The sequence below is a fragment of the Xenopus laevis genome, chromosome 2S, assembly GCF_017654675.1.
Source record: "Xenopus laevis strain J_2021 chromosome 2S, Xenopus_laevis_v10.1, whole genome shotgun sequence".
Lineage (NCBI taxonomy): Eukaryota > Metazoa > Chordata > Amphibia > Anura > Pipidae > Xenopus > Xenopus laevis.
The window spans coordinates 160554721-160574025 of NC_054374.1; the positions used below are offsets into that span (position 1 = coordinate 160554721).

The following is a 19305-nucleotide window of genomic DNA, read 5'->3' on the forward strand; positions in this document are numbered from 1 at the left end:
CTACTCGGGTCGTGTACCGCTGACCCGAGTATAAGCCGAGGTACACTTTTTCAGCACATTTTGGATGCTGAAAAACTCGGCTTATACTCAGGTATATACGGTATATAAGTATATACTATATACAGATAAGCTCTATAGTACACAACTGGATTCTTCCTGTTGTTGAATGGCTGCCCCCATGGCTACACAGCAGAGATAGAATAAAACTATGGCAGCATAGGTATTCCCCTGTACTAAGCACAATTCAGCAGGAACAGTCCCTAAGTTTGCTCATAGTCTGTACAGAGAGATCCCATAAAACTATGGCAGCATAGGTATTCCCCTGTACTAAGCACAATTCAGCAGGAACAGTCCCTAAGTTTGCTCATAGTCTGTACAGAGAGATCCCATAAAACTATGGCAGCATAGGTATTCCCTGTACTAAGCACAATTCAGCAGGAACAGTCCCCTAAGTTTGCTCATAGTCTGTACAGAGAGATCCAATAAAACTATGACAGCATAGGTATTCCCCTGTACTAAGCACAATTCAGCAGGAACAGTCCCTAAGTTTGCTCATAGTCTGTACAGAGAGATCCCATAAAACTATGGCAGTATAGGTATTCCCCTGTACTAAGCACAATTCAGCAGGAACAGTCCCTAAGTTTGCTCATAGTCTGTACAGAGAGATCCCATAAAACTATGGCAGCATAGGTATTCCCCTGTACTAAGCACAATTCAGCAGGAACAGTCCCTAAGTTTGCTCATAGTCTGTACAGAGAGATCCCATAAAACTATGGCAGCATAGGTATTCCCTGTACTAAGTACAATTCAGCAGGAACAGTCCCTAAGTTTGCTCATAGTCTGTACAGAGAGATCCAATAAAACTATGGCAGCATAGGTATTCCCTGTACTAAGCACAATTCAGCAGGAACAGCCCCCTAAGTTTGCTCATAGTCTGTACAGAGAGATCCAATAAAACTATGACAGCATAGGTATTCCCCTGTACTAAGCACAATTCAGCAGGAACAGTCCCTAAGTTTGCTCATAGTCTGTACAGAGAGATCCCATAAAACTATGGCAGCATAGGTATTCCCTGTACTAAGCACACATTTCCCGAAACACCTGCTATACTTTTTCATTGTCTATATATGTCAATATGCCAACATAGGATTTTACTACACAAAGGGGCAGATTTATCAAAATGTGAGATTAGAACTCACCACAGAGAAAAACTCACCTATGTTCTATTGATTCCTACGGAATTTTTAAAAGCACATTTATCAAATGGTGAACTCTATTGATAAATAAGATTCTAAAAATAATAGTACATGGGTGAGTTTTTTTCTGTGGTGAGTTCTAATCTCACATTTTGATAAATCTGCCCTTAAATTAAATTTAGCAGTAACAGCCCATGACATTTGCCCACAGCCTGTATAGTGAGATACCATAAACTATTCCAGCATAGATATTCCACTACACAAATAGTAGAACGTACCTCCACCTGGAAGAGTTCCCCAGCTCCTTCACAGTCATTTGAGGTAATTATAGGTGTGTGGATGTGGGTATATCCATTTGTCTGTTAGAGAGGAGAAAAGGGAGAGCACTGTTACAACAATACAGAGCAGGGGTCTTGCAGCACAGAGGTTGTAGGTTAATTCCATATAAGGGTCAGCCCACACCAGCAGATTAGGGGAGATTAGTCGCCCCAGCGACTACCGGCCTTCCTATATTTCTCTTTTTTCCCTCTTAATAACATTGGGATCAACCATCATTTTTACCAGCCAGGTGGCAACCCATAGCGACAAATTTCATGAGCAGATTCAGTGGAGCTTAGTAACCCCGGTGACAAATCTCCTGTTCTTCGGGGCAACAATCTCCCCGAACTGCCTTCCCCCTGCCCTCCGCCGGCTAAAATGAAAGTGGGGGAAGGCACACGCAGCGTTTCGTTTTCCAAAGTCGCCCGAAATGAAAATCGCCTGGGGGAAGGCAGATGTGGTGCTTCGTTTTCTGAAGTCGCCCGAAGTTGCCTCACGAGGAAACTTTGGGGCGACTTCGAAAGACAAAGCGCCGCGTGTGCCTTCCCCCAGGCGATTTTAATTTCCGGCGACTTCGGAAAACAAAACAACGCGCGTTTCATTTTTAGCCGGCGGAGGGCAGGCAGTTCGGGGAGATTGTCGCCCCGAAGATGATGACATTTGTCAATGGGGTGACTAATCTCCCTGAATCTGCTCGTGTGGCCAGACCCTAAGGGTAAGATCACACTGAGCGTTTCGGGGAGATTTCGGGCGACTAATTGCCTCGTCTTTGCATCGACCAATTTCCCCGAACGCCTTCCCTCACTCTGCGCTGGCAAAAATGAAAAATCTCCAGCGCAAATCACAAGCGGAGATTTGTTTTCGGAAGTCGCCCGAAGTTGCCTCACAAGGAAACTTCGGGCGACTTCGGAAAACAAAGCACCGCGTGTGCCTTCCCCCAGGAGATTTTCATTTTAGCCGGCGGAGGGCAGGGGGAAGGCAGTATGGGGAGATTGTCGCCCCGAAGAAGAGGAGATTTGTCACCGGGGTGACTAATCTCCCCGAATCTGCTCGTGTGGCCGGACCCCAAGGGTAAGGTCACACTGAGCGTTTCAGGGAGATTTAGTTGCCTGGCGACTAATCACCTCATCTTTGCGGTGACCAATCTCCCCAAATGCCTTCCCTCACTCTGTGCTGTGAAAAATCGCAGGCGCTAATCACACGTGGCAATTCATTTTCCAAAGTCGCCGCAACTTCGGAAAACATGTGATTAGCGCTGGCAAGTTTTCATTTTATCCAGTGCAGAGTGAGGGAAGGCATTCTCCCCAAATGCTCAGTGTGACCTTACCCTAAAGGTACTATGTACAATGAGTATATCCCCCTGCGTCTGCATGGTAATCTGGTTTCCCCACAGACAGGCAGGTTAATTGGCTCCTGATAAAACTCCCCCTACAGTGTGTACATTTGGTATGGACCATAGACTGTAAACTCCACTGGGACTGATGCGAACTATATATAATCTCTGTAAAGAGCTGCAGAATATGTTAGTGCTATAAAAAATATTATAATCATGATATTGTATGAAAAGTCTGCAAGTGGTAATAGGACCATATCATTTTCCTATCTAAAGTAAAAATGCAGCCACATTGTTCATTATTTACCTTTATGGGTCATTTTTTAATTTTAAAGGAACAGTTCAGTGTAAAAATAAAAACTGGGTAAATAGATAGGCTGTACAAAATAAAAAATGTATCCAATATAGTTAGCCAAAAATGTAATGTATAAAGGCTGGATTGACTGGATGTATAACATAATAGCCAGAATTAGAAGACTGCTCTTCTGATCAGGGAAGTGTTTTGGTCCACACTGCGCCCTTTATCAAGAGGCTTAATAAAGGGCCCAGTGTGGCCCGAAACGTTGCCAAACTTTGATGTGTACTTTGAGCCAATAAAATCAATTTCTTTTCACTACAAAGTGGACTTCTATGATATTATAGACTTATAGACAGTCTTATAGACTGTTTAGCGCCTGGCACCTGAAAAGGTCTATTGTTTACAGTGTGCTCTTTTTATCAGGACAGCGTTTGAACATATTCATGCTGTTCTTAAGCCATTTGTATTTCCCATTTCTCTACAGAGCTATGGAAAAAAGAGAAGAATTTAATACATGAAAAAAATCATTACAATGAATACGAGGTTATTGCACCACCAAGTGGTAATATCTTGGTACTGCGCAATATGTTGGCAGTAAAAATACTTAATAATAATCATAATAATAATAAATTGCACTGGCTATTTTTAATACACAGAAAAAGCAACTCTATGCTTCTCTGAACTTGTTGTTTATTATTTATTTAAAGGTTTTAATTAATCAAGCAAATCCTCTTTATTAGCACAAGCACTTTATAATTATCAACTGATTGTTTCACTATATAATTTAGATAAGTTATTAAATTTATTTGAGAGTACAGGGGCTCTTACTATATTTTTCTTTTCTTTTGAATAATTGGCAACAGTAATTCACGCCTCCGATCCTCCACGAGGTAACATTTAAACCTAAAGGACTGCCTTCCTTCCTTGTATATTATTATTATTCTACATGGAATGATTTAGTGTCACTCTTCCTTTAAATGCAATTTTCCCCATAGGTCTATATATTTTGTTTTAAAGGAAAGAACCATATTTAACATAAGAAATTGAGATCAGGCCAGGTCACACCAGCATGCCACTGAAGGGCTCTTGCATCACTCATCCCCCAAAACCATCACCCTATGTATTTGGCCTGCTGGGGGCAGGGTCATATTTTTTATATTGGCACCTGACATTTGTGCCTAGGACGTCACCTTCAGGGGAGGGTGGACTTGGGTGCCTATATACAGTATACACCCCCATCTGCAACTGAAATGGTATGTGCAGGCACCCATGTCCAGGGCCGCCATCAGGGGGGGACAGGGGGGACAAGCGTACCGGGCCCGGGCATGAAGGGGGGCCCGGCAGCGCTGCATTTTTTGAAGATCCGGGCCCCCCTTATGAGCGCCCGAGCCGTACGTCTTGCCTCTTGCGTTGCCGAATGCGGAAGTGCCGAAAAGCCGAAGCCGATTCGCCGAAAAGACCCGAAGTCACGGAAAAAGCCGAAGTCACGAAGCGCCGAAAAAAGACCCGAAGTCACAAAAACAGCCGAAATTGAAGTCCTGAAGCAGCGCAAAGACCCGAAGTCACGAAAGGAGGCGAAGTTGAAGTCCTGAAGCCATGAGTTCAATTCTACTGAACACCAGTTTGTGTTTTGTTTTTTTTTAATCCCCTGGCCACCAATGTATTATTTTAATATTCTATAGGCCCCTGCCACCAATCTTTTTTTTAAAACTTTTTTTTTGGGGCCCCAATTTTTTTTTTTAACTCGTAAGGGGCCCCTTGCCACCATTGTTTTTTTTTTTATTTTTTTTTTTAAAAAAATTAATTTTCTTTTTGGTGGCCCCAATTTTTTTTAACTTGTAAGGGGGCCCCTGCCACCAGTTTTTTTTTTTTCAAAATTTCAAAAAAAAATAATTTTTTTTTTCAAATTTTTTTTTGGGGCCCCAATTTGTCTTCAACTTATAAGGGGGCCCCTGCTGCCAATGTTAGTTTTTTTTTTTTCAAAAAAAAAATATTTTTTCAAATTTTTTTTGGGGCCCCAATTTGTTTTTAACTTATAAGGGGGCCCCTGCCACCAATGTTTTTTAAAAAAAAAAAATTTTAAATTTTTTTTTTGGGGCCCCAATTTTGACCATCAATAGCTTTTTTCAACTTGTGTGGGGGGGGGGTTACTTTTTTAGCGCTGATGTCGGTGTGGTCTTTTAACTGCGATGTGGAGTGGGCGGGATATGGGGTGGAGCTTGGTCGTCAGTGTGGGCGGGGCCCAGGGGGCCCCAAAAATTTTGTTGTACGGGGCCCCGTGATTTCTAATGGCGGCCCTGCCCATGTACAGGTGGTTGATGGCCAAACACCTGTTTTTGGCCAGTTTTTTTTAGTATAATGTTCCTGAAGGAAACTATACTGCAAATATCCAGTCCTTAATTCATCAGGATGTATAATGAACATGAGTGATACTCCCTGTCCCTTGTATAACTCAGCTTGCAGCCTTGTGCCTTTATATGGTCACCCCTCAGTGACTTCAAATATCCTTATCATTTACAGTAGGGGGTACATTATCCCTTATAATACATGAGTGATAATCAGAGTTCCCTGTATAACTCAGCCTGCAGCCTTGTGCCTTTATATGGTCACAGAACAACCCGTCAGTGACTTCTAATATCCTTATCATTTACAGTAGGGGGTACATTATCCCTTATAATACATGAGTGATACTCAGAGCTCCCTGTATAACTCAGCCTGCAGCCTTGTGCCTTTATACGGTCACAGAACCCCTCAGTGACTTCTAATATCCTTATCATTTACAGTAGGGGGTACATTATCCCTTATAATACATTATACCCCCTTACAATTATACTAGGCTACTGGGTTAACAAAACACAGACTTACTTCGAAAGAGATTGTAAGCTCAAATACAAATACCTTGAAAAACTCCTGGATGGCTGCAGTAGCTTCACTGCGAATTCGCAATAGGGAACTGAATGTGGGAGTCCTGCAGCGCAAGTGAGGGAACTGCCTGACATATTCCGGGCTGTGCCGTTCTTTCAATTTAAAGGGGAAATCCTATAAAGAATAAAAGGAGGTGTAAATGATTACAAGCGCGTGGTCAGATTTTAAATCTTTTTTTTATTCCCACCTCCCAAATGAAGTATGTATGTCTATGTAGTATGTCTGCCATGAATGATGCCATGTCTACAAAAATGCTTCATATGCTGATGCACAACTTCAGCTTAGGGTTGAATTTACAGCTACACAAACAGTTGCTGTTGGGACACAGATAGCACATATGACAGATAGTGGGGTGAGAACTATCTGTCATTATTTTTATGATGTATTTTTTATTTCTAAATAACACTGTTTACACAGCAAATAATTCACTCTACAATATAAAATTTAATTCCTAATAATTAATAATAAATAATTAATTGTAATATTGGTGTCTAGATGCATCTCAGGTCATTTTGCATGGTCATGTGCTTTCAGAAAGAGCCAGCACTTTAGGATGGAACTGCTTTCTGGCAGGCTGTTGATTCTCCTACTCAATGTAACTGAATGTGTTGCAGTGGGATCTGGATTTTACTATTGAGTGCTGTTCTTATATCTACCAGGCAGCTGTAATCTTGTGTTAGGGAGCTGTTATCTGGTTACCTTCCCATTGTTCTTTTGTTTGGCTGCTGGGGGGAAAAAGGGAGGGGGTGATATCACTCCAACTTGCAGTACAGCAGTAAAGAGTGACTGAAGTTTATCAGAACACAAGTCACATGACTGGGGGCAGCTGGGAAACTAACAATATGTCCAACCCTTATGTCAGATTTCAAAATTAAATATAAAAAAATCTGTTTGCTTATTTGAGAAATGGATTTCAGTGCAGAATTTTGCTGGAGCAGCACTATTAACTTATATCTTTTGAGAGAGGTCCAGGGATCAATTTGGAGATGTTTGCAGCCTTTGCGACATTCAATTTTTTTCGGAAAAAAACCTCAAATCAAGTTCGATCAAATTCGATTCGAGTTTTCGGGTCATTTCAATTAGTTCGAGTTTTAGAAATTCGTTTTAATAATAAATTTTGTCAAATTTATTCGAATCTAAGGGAAAAAACTCACATGATTTCGAAATTCGACCCTTGTTAAACACGGTGAGTCAGCCAACACCTCGGTGTTGGCTGACTCAGATTTCACAAATTAGATTGTAAGCTACATAGGCCAGAAAACAATTGTATCCCAAGAATCATTTGTGCAGTAGTGTAAACCAAGCAGAGAAATATAAACACATGATTATTTCCTTTTTCTATTGATATTTTGCAACATGGATACTTACAACAGAATCACATGGTCCAATAATTCGTAAGTCTTCTGCTTTCAGCTCTACGTTTTGCTTTTTGTGCAGACTCTTCACCAGAATCCCCTGGACTTCAACTGAGCTCCCAAAACTTACACCGCTGACCAAAAGGGGGAAAACAGAGATATCTTTATTCGTTCCAGAAAAGGCAGGCAAAACATAAATATATATGATTCATGGAGAAAGTTTTAAGAATTTCAGCAGTGACTGTGGTTTGTGTACAAGTTGTAGAAGGTTCCCTTTAAAGTAATTGTTCAGTGTAAAAATAAAAACTGGGTAAATAGATAGGCTGTGCAAAATAAAAAAATGTTTTTAATATAGTTATTTAGCCAAAAATGTAATGTATAAAGGCTGGAGTGATTTGATGTATAACATGTCAGTCAGAACACTACTTCCTGCTTTTCAGCTCTCTTGGTTTACACTGACTGGTTACCCTGGCTACCAGGCAGTAACCAATCAGATGCAATAGGGGGGCTGGAGGTCCGCGCTTGCTGGGTGTCAGGGGGGGGGGTTTGAGCTGCACCAGGAAAAAGTGGATCCACGTATCCACAGATGAGTAAATTGATAAAGCAGAGGTAGGTGCGCTTTTTGCTGGAGTAACTGGTATTGCCTAAAAGAGAGAAGAGGGGGACCCGATAGTGTATTATCCTTTTATTAGCAAGTGTGGTGTATGCTGTGGAACTACTCACGGGGAGATGCGGGTTTGTTTCACAAAAGAGACTCCTAGTGACTTCGATCTGGCTTGTGGTTCCTAGTGATCTGTCTGGAGAGAAATTTTCATAGCGCAGAAAAGTCGATGTGCGGGTGCGGGAAATAGGTTTAAATACTCTTACCGGACTTCACAGCATTCTGGAATTATACTGATGGGTATCGGTTGGTGCCTTCCTCCTGGGTCTGATCGATCCGTCGGATTCAGATGTATCTAGGCAATTGGAATCCTTGTGGGTAGCGGTCCTGTGGCGCCTTTCGCTTAGGATTCTTGTCGCTCTTCTCGGCGATCTGCAGGTATGGTTGTGGGGATTAGTGATGGCTGCTGTCGGAAGCTGTTTCTCTCCTTGTGTGTAATTCCTCGGGACTCAGCGTATCTTTTCGCTGTAGATTTCTTTCAGGCACTTAGTTAAACACAGCGCAATGTTTCCATAATTAAACTTTTATTTGGAAATAAAAGTTTAATTATGGAAACATTGCGCTGTGTTTAACTAAGTGCCTGAAAGAAATCTACAGCGAAAAGATACGCTGAGTCCCGAGGCAGCAGCCATCACTAATCCCCACAACCATACCTGCAGATCGCCGAGAAGAGCGACAAGAATCCTAAGCGAAAGGCGCCACAGGACCGCTACCCACAAGGATTCCAATTGCCTAGATACATCTGAATCCGACGGATCGATCAGACCCAGGAGGAAGGCACCAACCGATACCCATCAGTATAATTCCAGAATGCTGTGAAGTCCGGTAAGAGTATTTAAACCTATTTCCCGCACCCGCACATCGACTTTTCTGCGCTATGAAAATTTCTCTCCAGACAGATCACTAGGAACCACAAGCCAGATCGAAGTCACTAGGAGTCTCTTTTGTGAAACAAACCCGCATCTCCCCGTGAGTAGTTCCACAGCATACACCACACTTGCTAATAAAAGGATAATACACTATCGGGTCCCCCTCTTCTCTCTTTTAGGCAATACCAGTTACTCCAGCAAAAAGCGCACCTACCTCTGCTTTATCAAGTAACCAATCAGAGACTTGAGGGGGGGGGCACATGGGTCATATCTGTTGCTTTTGAATCTGAGCTGAATGCTGAGGATCAATTACAAACTCACTGAACAGAAATGTACCATGTTGCCCCCCTTCAAGTCGCTGACTAAAGATCCTCATAGACGCGACAATTCTTCTTGCCGAACGACCGATTTTAGGGAAGTCCGACAATCCTTCGAAATTATTGTGCGGATAGTGGTATTCGAACGATCGTACATCTTACGATTTTTCGGCCGACATCTGTCAGGAAATTGATCGGCCAAGTCAAAAAATCTTTGTCGGTCCCAGTGCAATGTATCTATGTTTGCAGGGCCAAGCAGGCAGCTCCCCTTTGTTTTCCTGGCAAATTGGTCTTTTTAGTTGATGGTCAATTCATACGATCATACGATCATTCCGAGAAGATCGTGGTCTCACGATCAGGATCTGATCTTTTAAAAATCTCAACATCTATGGCCAGCTTAACTCAGAGTTAGAGAGCTGAAAAGCAGGAAGTTGGATTCTGGCTGTTTTATTAGACATCTGTTCACTCCAGCCTTTATATTACATTTTTGCCTAACTAACTATATTAGATACATTTTTTATTTTGCACAGCCTATCTATTTAACCAGTTTTTATTTTCACACTGAACTATTCCTTTAAAACTGAGAACAGTACAGTGGTCGAATTCCCTCCCTGAATCAGCTGGACTGGCAGATATATTAGACAGTTCCAGGAAAAGGTTGGCTGCATTTTTTATCAGAACATTCTTGGACAGTTTGCAGTTGGTCTTCATTTTTCTGTGTATTTTTCATTTTGAAATTCATCTATCCAATTGCTAGGGTCCAATTTACCTTAGCAACCAGGGAGTGGTTTGATTAAGAAACTGGAAAATGAATAGGGATAATAAAAAGAAGTCATAACAATCAAGTTGTAGCCTTACAAACAGGGCCAGCTGGGCAGCTACCTATAAAATTGTCTTCTGCCTACACCTAGTCCGCACCCCTCAGTCTTAATCCCCTTCCTTCCCTCTGTCACCCACCCCTCACCATGTCGCTGTCCCCTTCCTCCCCTCCATTACTGTCCCCTTCCCTCTGTCACTGTCCCCCCCTCCCCTCCGTCGCTGTCCCCTCCCTCCCCTCCGTTACTGACCCCTTCCCTCTGTCCACTCCCTCTCTCCCTTCCGTCACTGTCCCCTCCTTCTTTCCACTCTGTCCATGTCCCCTGCCTGCTCTGTCGCTGTCCCCATCGTTCCCCTCCGTTACTGTCCCCTCTCCTCTGTCGCTGTCCCCTCCCTGCTCTCTGTCACTGTCCCCTCCCTCTCTCCCCTCCGTTGCTGCCTACTACCTCTCTCCCCTCCGTCACTGCCCCTTCCCTCCATCACTGTCCCCTCCCTCCTCTCCCCTCAGTCACTGCCCCTCTTCTCCCTCTCTCCCCTCCATCACTGTCCCCTCCCTCCTCTGCGTCGCTATACCCTCCATCTCTCCCCTCCATAGCTGTTCCCTCCCTCCTCTCCAGGCACGCATGGGGGGAGGCTTGGGTTGCCTAGGGCTCCCTGGCCAGCCTGGCCCTGCTTACAAAGCAATTGTTTTTTTTAACTCCCAGGGTCAGGGACGTCCATTTGAAAGTCAGACAAGGAAAGCAGATAATTTAATAACTATGAAAAATGGGAATATTTCCTCCAGGTTGTTTAGAAACATATAATTATACAAACGTCACAGACAAATATGCCTTGTTATACCTTTGTTAGGAGAAAACCATTCCATAGCAGGGTGACACTGACTGACCTGTTCTTTAGATCTGGCTCAGCCACAATCTGGAGATTTTCCACGGAGGAACCATCATTGATGTGTAGAAACAGAACTTCTTTTTGGGCCCTAACAGACCGTACCCATCCCTAAAACCCAAACAGAAAGCATCAGTATACTTAATCAGAATGATTCCAGAAACAGGTGGAGTTATGATATATAAGGTAGAAAGGCCTAATATCCCATTGCAATTGCATCCAATCAGTAGGAAGCATTCCATAGCTAGCCAACAAATCTATGCTACTGACTGTACGCATTTGATGGCCAGTTATGGAATGCTAGAATTGGAGCAAACATTTCCCATTTTAACATGTTACCCTTTCAAGTTACTCCTATACAAATTAACAAAAACAAACAAAAAAACTCATTGTTACTATAAATGTCTCCCATCTGTTATAGGAAGCTTTTTATTTAGTTGTGTGTAATTTCCAATAAAAACTGGGTAAATAGATAGGCAGTGCAAAATAAAAAATGTTTCTAATATAGTTAGTTAGCCAAAAATGTAATGTATAAAGGCTGGAGTGACTGGATGTGTAACATAATGGCCAGAACACTACTTCCTGCTTTTCAGCTCTCTTGCTTTCCACTGATTGATTACCAGGCAGTAACCAATCAGAGACTTGAGGGGGAGCCACATGGGACATATCTGTTGCTTTTGAATCTGAGCTGAATGCTGAGGATCAATTGCAAACTCACTAAACAGTTATGTCCCATGTGACCCCCCTTATAGTCACTGACTAACTCAGAGTTAGAGAGCTGCAAAGCAGGAAGTAGTCTTCTGGCTATTATGTTACACATCCAGTCACTCCAGCCTTTATACAATACATTTTTGGCTAACTAACTATATAAGAAACATTTTTTATTTTGCACAGCCTATTTACCCAGTTTTTATTTTTACACTGAACTGTTCCTTTAAGTAGAATTAGTTCTTAGGCACAGGGTTGCTGTGAATACAACAGGAATTGCTGCATATGGCAAATGTGTTGCTGATTGATTGGTGCTGCCTGATGGCTGGGGTGGTCAAAATGCTCCATGTGCTGCAGATCTTAAAAGTCAACAAACTCAACTGTTTATTCACTCACCTGGAGTTTGATGACTGTTGAGCTTCCGTCTGTTTTTGCCAGTGCGTCCCTCACACTCATCCTGATGGCAGTTGCCATGTGCCTCCTATAGCAACGATGCCAGGGACAGTAACCCAGGACCGCTACAAGGAGTTTCCTAGTGTTTTGCATGGTTTAGTGCACCCCGAGCCTCTGAATGGAGTGATATCACTTCTGCCTGTTTCAAGATACAACATAAGAACATGGAAGTATAACACAAGTTAATTGCCTAGTTTGAAAAATGGCAATTAAAGGAGTGGTTCATCTTTAAGTTAACATTTAGTATTATGTAAAGCATGATATTCTCAGGTAATTTGCAAGTGGTTTTTATTTTTTATGTTTTTTGAGTTATTTAGCTTTTTATTCAGCAGCTCTCCAGTTTGTAATTTCAGCAGTCTGGTCCAAATTCCCCTAGCAACCATGAATTGATTTGAATAAGAGACTGGAATATGAATAGGAGAGGCCTGAATAGAAATAAGAGTAATTAAAAGTAGCAATAATGATGATGATAGCCTTACTGAACATTTGTTTTTTTTTAGATGGGGTCAGTGACCCGCCCTTTTAAAAAGCTGAAAAGAGCCAGAAGGCAAATCATCCAAAAAACTATAAAAAAATTAATAATGAAGGTCAATTGAAAAGTTGCTTAGAATTTAGCCATTAAATAACATACTAAAAGTTTACTTAAAGAGGTTGTTAACCTTTGAGTTAACTTTTAGTATGATGTACAGAGAGTGATAGTCTGAGACCATTTGCAATTGGTTTTCATTTTTTATTATTCGTGGTTTTGAGTTATTTAGCTTTTTATTCAGCAGCTCTCCAGTTTGCAATTCCGACAATCTGGTTGCTAGGGTCCCAATGACCCTAGCAACCATGAATTGTCCCAATGACCCTAGCAACCATGAATTGGTTTGAAAAAGAGACTGGAATATGAATAGGAGAGACCTCAATAGAAAGAAGAGTAATAAGAAGTAGCAATAACAATAAATGTGTAGCCTTACAGAGCATCTGTTTTTTAGATGGGGTCAGTGACACCCGCCCCCATTTGAAAGCTGGAAAAAGTCATAAGAAAAAGGTAAATAATTAAAAAACTATAAAAACGATGAAGACCAACTGAAAAGTTGCATGGAATTGGTCATTCTATAATATAATAAATGTTAACTTAAAGGGGAAATGGTTTAAAGAAATTTAAAGAATGAAACTGATCCAGATGAAGCATTCATGTGATGTGAAGTCAAGTCACTATTTAGGATCCTGCACAAGGGAAGGATTGTTTGGCATGTACGACTACAACTCCCAGAATGCACCTGTCACTGTTTGGCATGTAAGACTATAACTCCCAGAATGCACCTGTCACAGGGGAGAAGGGAGCAGGTCACAGCCCCAAGCAGTAATGAATGGGACACAAAGTAACACAGGGCAGTAATGGTCAAGCAACACATACACACTAACTCAGGGAAACTGTGAGCAGGTAACACAAACAACAACACAAGTAGTAACAGGTTACACACACAATACGACAAGCTGTCAGAGTGCAGTCACACGGGGCACCAAGTGCAATGACAGCTCCAGCATGTTCTCTTTCCTCCTCTCACCTCACACACTGTCCTTTTGAAGCACTTCCGCGCATGTGATGCAGGGAACCAATCAGCATCGCACCTGCAGGAAGCGGAGGAACCAGGAAACGCAGCTGGCAGATGCATTATGGGAAAGGTAGTTCCTCAGCGTGTGTGAGGCATCAGATACTTTAGCTGTGCTAGCAATAGATGGGCTGTTGGGAATAGAGACACATGCAAAGAATGAGGCAGAAAGGAAGGCAAAGCAGTGTGAGACTGGGCAGGAGCAGTTTGTTCAGCCTTCACTCCACTACAGCAACTGGCAGCTTTTATTACAGTAGTGTATAATAACTTCAGTGTTTCAGCAAGAACCCAAACAAAGGGGCGGGGCAGATAGCATTGGGGGTGGGGCTTGATGACATCAGAGGACAGGGTTGGCAGGTTTCCAGCCAAATTGGGCTACTAATTTAAGGCAAGCTTCCCAAAATCTTGTTTATGCACTAGAATGGGGGACCTGATGCCCATGCACTGGGGCTGCAGCAGTGACATCTAGGAAAGTGCAAGCAATATATGATTGACAGCTGAGATGTTTAAATGAGTTTATAACTGGTACTGGTGTTTTAATAAATACAAACAAATTTGGGTTTCATGTTTAATTTGAAAATTGTCTTATTATACTGCTTTTTTATGTATTTAAATATAAATGATGCTGTAGCGTTGAAGGCGCATGATTAAAGAGAATGAAAAAAGATTGACCATATGAGGATTTGAACTGCATTTCAAATTTTGTTCAGACGACCCTGTCCTGGACCTTCCACTGTGGCCACTACCTAATTAAGGCCCAAATATTTTATGTGCACATCTTTCACCCCACTCCCATTTCATTCCCCCAAGCAGACACAGGATACAGCAGCCACCAATTCACATTGCATGGGGGGCAAGGGGAACCCTGCTGGACCCTAAATGGCAGAAAACCCCACCAATGTTCCAGTGGAAAGCCTTCCTAGAGGAGCAGAAACTGTTATACAGGTATGGGATCTGTTATCCAGAAACCCATTATCCAGAAAGCTCAGAATTACATAATAGCTGTCTCTCATAGACTCCATTTTATCCAAATAGTCCTATTTTTAACCCTTTAAGTGCCACAGAACGTAGAATCTACGTTCTGTGGAAAAGTAACTTGAAATGCCACAGAACGTAGATTCTACGTTCTGCAGCACTTCCGGGTTCTGGAGCGGAGGAGCGGCTGTTAGAGCCGCTCGCTCCGTTCCGCTTCGATCCCCTGCCCCTAGGCAACGAGCAGAGCAGGGGATCGAGTGGCCCCTGGGGCGCGATCGCCCAGGGGCCCAAAAACAGCAGCAGGCACGTGTTCCTTACGTGTCCTGCTGCTGCAGCCTGCACTGCGCCATCCAGCTCCGCCCCCACAGCACAGAGACACGCAGATCGTCGCAGATGTCTTCCTGGGACGCCTCCACATCGGGTGCAACAGTCTTCAGCGACTTTTTCAGGTTAGTGCAACAATTACACACACAAACACACCAACACACACTTATTACAGTAATACACACTTAGATTCACACTTACACACACTTACACATACATTTTTGGGGATTGGGGGGGTCACTTACACTCACTGCACTTACACACACGTGCACACGCACACACGTGCACATAACATGTAATTTACCATTTGTACACACGCACACGCACATACATGGCATTGTGGCTTTTTTTTTTTTTTTTCTTATCGCATCGTCTCTTTTTTTTGCTGAAAAAAATGTTTTATTGCCATTACGAATAGCGTATTCGCTAACCGTACTGTGCAATATCTTTTGTATGTTATTTCGGTGATTATATTGCAATTTTGGGTATTTTGGTGCATTTTTAGCCATTTTATTGAATTTTTTGCCATTTTATTGCATTTCAGCTCTGCGTATGTTGTGTTCACTTGTTTCTAGCCGTATAACCTGTTTGGCCCAGCTAAAATATTCAAACTGTGATTCTGATGGCCGATAACACTATTCTGGAAAAAAAACATTGATTTTTGTGGTTTTATTGGATTTTTTTTCATTTCACTCTTTACTGCCTTATTTTGTTTTGCCTTGTAAATTTTATCTACTATATATCCATTTGGGGGTCTCTGTGCGCCACATAGTTTGGTATATCTATGCATATTGGGCATCAAAGTGTTCAGTAGACCCCTGTCGTTCATATTTAGGATGTTTTATGCTGATACGTTACGAAATGTGGGGCATATAATGGGGTAAAATTCAAGCTTTGTGACGATTTTCAGAAATTTGATAAAAACCGTTATGTTCAGCATTGCTTTGCAGTTTGGCAGTTTGTAGTAGAAACACTTATTTACCCATATTGGATTCGTCAGAATGTGTACTTTCTGAAAATATATGGTTTTCTGGGGTCTCTGTACTGTTAGGGGGGCCTAATGTCGCATAATACACACACCAGGTGCTTATATTGCAGCAGCCAGCGCGTCAGCTGTGAAAATGTATATACACTATTGTCATTTGGGGGTCTCTGTGCGCCACATAGTTTGGTATATCTATGCATATTGAGCATCAAAGTGTTCAGTAGACCCCTGGCGTTCATATTTAGGATGTTTTATGCTGATACGTTACGAAATGTGGGGCATATAATGGGGTAAAATTCAAGCTTTCTGACGATTTTCAGAAATTTGATAAAAAACCGTTATGTTCAGCATTGCTTTGCAGTTTGGCAGTTTGTAGTAGAAACACTTATTTACCAATATTGGATTCGTCAGAATGTGTACTTTCTGAAAATATATGGTTTTCTGGGGTCTCTGTACTGTTAGGGGGGTCTAATGTCGCATAATACACACACCAGGCGCTTATATTGCAGCAGCCAGCGCGTCAGCTGTGAAAATGTATATACACTATTGTCATTTGGTGGTCTCTGTGCGCCACATAGTTTGGTATATCTATGCATATTGAGCATCAAAGTGTTCAGTAGACCTCTGGCGTTCATATTTAGGATGTTTTATGCTGATACGTTACGAAACGTGGAGCATATAATGGGGTAAAATTCAAGCTTTGTGACGATTTTCAGAAATTTGATAAAAACCGTTATGTTCAGCATTGCTTTGCAGTTTGGCAGTTTGTAGTAGAAACACTTATTACCCATATTGGATTCGTAAGAATGTGTACTTTCTGAAAATATCTGGTTTTCTGGGGTCTCTGTACTGTTAGGGGGGTCTAATGTCGCATAATACACACACCAGGTGCTTATATTGCAGCAGCCAGCGCGTCAGCTGTGAAAATGTATATACACTATTGTCATTTGGGGGTCTCTATGCGCCACATAGTTTGGTATATCTATGCATATTGGGCATCAAAGTGTTCAGTAGACCCCTGGCGTTCATATTTAGGATGTTTTATGCTGATACGTTACGAAACGTGGAGCATATAATGGGGTAAAATTCAAGCTTTGTGACGATTTTCAGAAATTTGATAAAAACCGTTATGTTCAGCATTGCTTTGCAGTTTGGCAGTTTGTAGTAGAAACACTTATTTACCCATATTGGATTCGTCAGAATGTGTACTTTCTGAAAATATCTGGTTTTCTGGGGTCTCTGTACTGTTAGGGGGTCTAATGTCGCATAATACACACACCAAGTGCTTATATTGCAGCAGCCAGCGCGTCAGCCGTGAAAATGTATATACAGTATTGTCATTTGGGGGTCTCTGTGCGCCACATAGTTTGGTATATCTATGCATATTGGGCATCAAAGTGTTCAGTAGACCCCTGGCGTTCATATTTAGGATGTTTTATGCTGATACGTTACGAAACGTGGAGCATATAATGGAGTAAAATTCAAGCTTTGTGACGATTTTCAGAAATTTGATAAAAACCGTTATGTTCAGCATTGCTTTGCAGTTTGGCAGTTTGTAGTAGAAACACTTATTTACCCATATTGGATTCGTCAGAATGTGTACTTTCTGAAAATATATGGTTTTCTGTGGTCTCTGTACTGTTAGGGGGGTCTAATGTCGCATAATACACACACCAGGTGCTTATATTGCAGCAGCCAGCGCGTCAGCCGTGAAAATGTATATACAGTATTGTCATTTGGGGGTCTCTGTGCGCCACATAGTTTGGTATATCTATGCATATGGGCATCAAAGTGTTTCAGTAGACCCTGGCTTCATATTTAGGATGCTTTATGCTGATAAGTTACGAAATGTGGGGCATATAATGGGTAAATTCAAGCTTTGAGGAATTTTCAGAAATTATAAAAACCGATGTTGCAGCTTGCCTTGCAGTGGCAGTTTGGTAGTCAGAAAACTTATTACCCATATTGATTCGTCAGAATGTGTACTTTCGCAAAATTATGGTTTTGGGGTACTTATACTGTTGTTTCTAATTCCCATAAAATGCAACACATGTGTGTTTTTGCAGAGCTGCAGTTACCACGTGAAAATGTCTATACTATTGTCATTTGGGGTCTCTAGTGCGCCACATAGTTTGGTAATATCTATGCACATTGGGCATCAAACTATTTAGTAGGACCCGGTATGTTTATATTTAGGATGCTTTATGCTGGTAATGATACATGGACAATACGATGCTGGAAAGTTGAAGCTTTGAGGCAATTTTCAGATATTTCACCAAAACCGCAATTTGGCAAAGCCTTGCGACTCAGTAGTTTGGAGCAGAAAGCATGGGTACCCATTTTAGATTCTGTAGAATGTGTACTTTCCAAAAATGTATGGGTTTGGGGGGTAAACATATATTTCTGTGTTTTTACCCCACAAAAATGCAGACAATTGTGCTGATTTTTCATTAGCTGAAGTTACCCACAGGACAATTTGTATGTGCTAACTTCATTTTGGGGCCTCTAAATGCCAATACTTTGGTAAACCTATGCACATGGGCCACCAAACTGTTTGGAGGAACCCCTGGCAATCACATTTGGGTGCTTTTTTGTGATACGTAATGATACATGGGCGATATGATGCTGGAAGTTGAAGCATTGAGGTAATTTTCAGATATTTCACCAAAACCGACAACTTTGGGAAAGCCTTGCGACTCAGTAGTTTGGAGCAATAAGGCATGGGTACCCATTTTAGATTCTGTAGAATGTGTACTTTCCAAAAATGTATGGGTTTTGGGGGTAAACATATATTTCTGTGTTTTTACCCCACAAAAATGCAGTTAATTGTGTTGATCTTTCATTAGCTGAAGTTACCCACAGGACTATTTGTATGCACTAACTTCATTTTGAGGCCTCTAAATGCCAGATACTTTGGTAAACCTATGAACAATGGCCACCAAACTGTTCGGAGGAACCCTGGCAATCATATTTAGGGTGCTTTTTCTTGGTGCATAACGATACATGGGTGATATGGTGCTGAGAAGTTGAAGCTTTGAGGCAATTTTCAGATATTTCACCAAAACCGACAACTTGTGGGAAAGCCTTGCGACTCAGTAGTTTGGAGCAGAAAGGCATGGGTACCCATTTTAGATTCTGTAGAATGTGTACTTTCCAAAAATGTATGGGTTTTGGGGTAAACATATATTTCTGTGTTTTTACCCCACAAAAATGCAGTCAATGTGTTGATTTTTCATTAGCTGAAGTTACCCACGGAACTGTTTGTATGCGCTAACTTCATTTTGGGGCC

At 41.8% G+C, this 19305-nt stretch overlaps 1 protein-coding gene across 2 annotated transcripts in view; it reads right to left on the minus strand.

Annotated features, from left to right (window-relative positions):
• The window catches only part of nars2.S (asparaginyl-tRNA synthetase 2, mitochondrial S homeolog), a 47470-nt gene extending 33689 nt beyond the window's left edge, over positions 1 to 13781 (minus strand). The window contains exons 1-6 of one of the 2 annotated variants that reach the window (XM_018250377.2): positions 13688 to 13781; positions 12078 to 12273; positions 10975 to 11084; positions 7439 to 7559; positions 6044 to 6184; positions 1475 to 1555 (exon numbers count right to left, since the gene is read on the minus strand). In XM_018250377.2, coding sequence (XP_018105866.1) covers positions 1475 to 1555; positions 6044 to 6184; positions 7439 to 7559; positions 10975 to 11084; positions 12078 to 12227 — 603 coding nt within the window. In that variant the 5' untranslated portion in view covers positions 12228 to 12273; positions 13688 to 13781. Of the gene's footprint in view, positions 1 to 1474; positions 1556 to 6043; positions 6185 to 7438; positions 7560 to 10974; positions 11085 to 12077; positions 12274 to 13603 lie in introns of both variants that reach the window. The other variant, XM_018250376.2, reaches the window with a different exon arrangement.
• Between the last annotated feature and the right edge of the window lie 5524 nt (positions 13782 to 19305).